The following is a 1,530-nucleotide window of genomic DNA, read 5'->3' as shown; positions in this document are numbered from 1 at the left end:
CGCTAGCAGCACGCTACGATATATGTAGCACCTTCATTAGAGAGATTTCGGAGCCCATCTGTACCGGTACCCGTAGAAAAAAACCTGTCAGAATTAAAGCGTCTACGGATACCCGTTGAAACTCGATGCTGGAATCCTTGGATTTAGCGATTTGCACGGGCGCCCAATCCGTACCAGCAGAGCCATTTTGTGATTACGTAAGCGCATGGGTCATGTGGCCTGCGATTGCGCAAACACAGGACCATGGTTTTGTGTGGAGGAGGGCGCGCCAGTTTGACAAGCCATGCCACCCAAGGAGGCGCCAAAGCGCCGCAACTGGACTGCCGACGAGGACCTCATGCTGCTTCGACAGCTGAACCTCGAGCGCCCGTTTCTTACGGAACAGTCTCTGGGCCCGGCCTTGCCGCGGTGGGAAGCGGTTGTCAAGATCCTCAACGAGTGCGAAGACTTCGACCGCGACGTCGACGTCAAGAGGCTCCAGGGCCGTTTCCAACTTCTCCAAGAGAAGCACCGTAAGGCTAATGCTGAATCTATGACTTTGTCTGGTGTCGATGAGGACGAGTCGGAGACGACGAAGCTGCTCGACGAGATTGTGGAGCTCGTCGACGGAAGCATGCGGGCGGCACGTCTCGACCTTGGTGCCATCGGGAAAGGCAAAGACATTGATCGTTGGGGCGCCGTGGCGGTGCACCACATCAGCATAGAGCTGTAAGCGATCACGGTCGACGTAGTCGGCGAAGTAGATCGTATGCTCCCATTGAGCGTAGAGAAAATCGATGGTGTAGTTGTAGATGCGCGCCAATTGGCCACGAGAGCGCCCAAACGTTTGCATCATATCGTAGTAGGTTATCGGGTACTTCATTCGCTTTAACATGATGCACATCGCCTCTACACCATACACTTTGTCTCCTTCCTCGGTTTTAACCACGTGGGGCAGGCCGAGGACATCGGCGAGGCGTACAATGCTCTGCACATCAAAGCGAAATGAAAGTATAGCATCTGCATTGCGCATCTCGTGAAGAGCAAAGCGAACGTCAGGTACTAGAGGACGCTCGACGATCCAAGTAGCCATGATGGCGAGGACCCTCGACCGCGCGAACCGCTTCTTGCGGTTCTTCCTCCACCAAAGCAGTAGGAGGACGAGACGCTCCTGCTGCATCCTTTCTAACAGACGAGTGGTTTGGAAATGACGCCGAGCATCCGGATATGCAACTCATATCCGTCGCGTGCTGCGGGTAAGGGAAAAACCGGGCTCCGAAATCGACGAATGCGACCTCCCTACAATTACCCCCACCCGCAAAAAAATCAGAAATATACGGGTACTGGTACTGGTACAGGCGATTTCCGAAATCTCTCTATTATGGCCAGATCATGGAGCTCATCATCCTCCAGGTCAAATTGGTAACGTTGTCTGATTCGCCCAAAGGGTCATTAAATGCACCAATCACAACCCTGTGATATTTACGGTGCAAACGACGAAATACCGGAGTTTTGATAACGACGCGCCAAAGCAAACGATAACGTTTGGAC

The 1,530-nt window shown here is 53.2% G+C and overlaps 1 protein-coding gene across 1 annotated transcript; it reads left to right on the top strand.

Annotated features, from left to right (window-relative positions):
* Window positions 1-283: 283 nt before the first annotated feature.
* On the top strand, window positions 284-712 carry SDRG_12223 (hypothetical protein; the record flags this gene model as incomplete). The annotated part of the gene is made up of 1 exon (XM_008618286.1): window positions 284-712. The coding sequence occupies one exon, from the start codon at window positions 284-286 to the stop codon at window positions 710-712; it is 429 nt and encodes a 142-aa protein (XP_008616508.1).
* Between the last annotated feature and the right edge of the window lie 818 nt (window positions 713-1,530).

The sequence above is a fragment of the Saprolegnia diclina genome, assembly GCF_000281045.1.
Source record: "Saprolegnia diclina VS20 unplaced genomic scaffold supercont1.48, whole genome shotgun sequence".
NCBI lineage: Eukaryota > Oomycota > Saprolegniomycetes > Saprolegniales > Saprolegniaceae > Saprolegnia > Saprolegnia diclina.
Note: the sequence above shows the minus strand (reverse complement) of the source record. Positions and strands in the feature narration are given on the sequence as shown.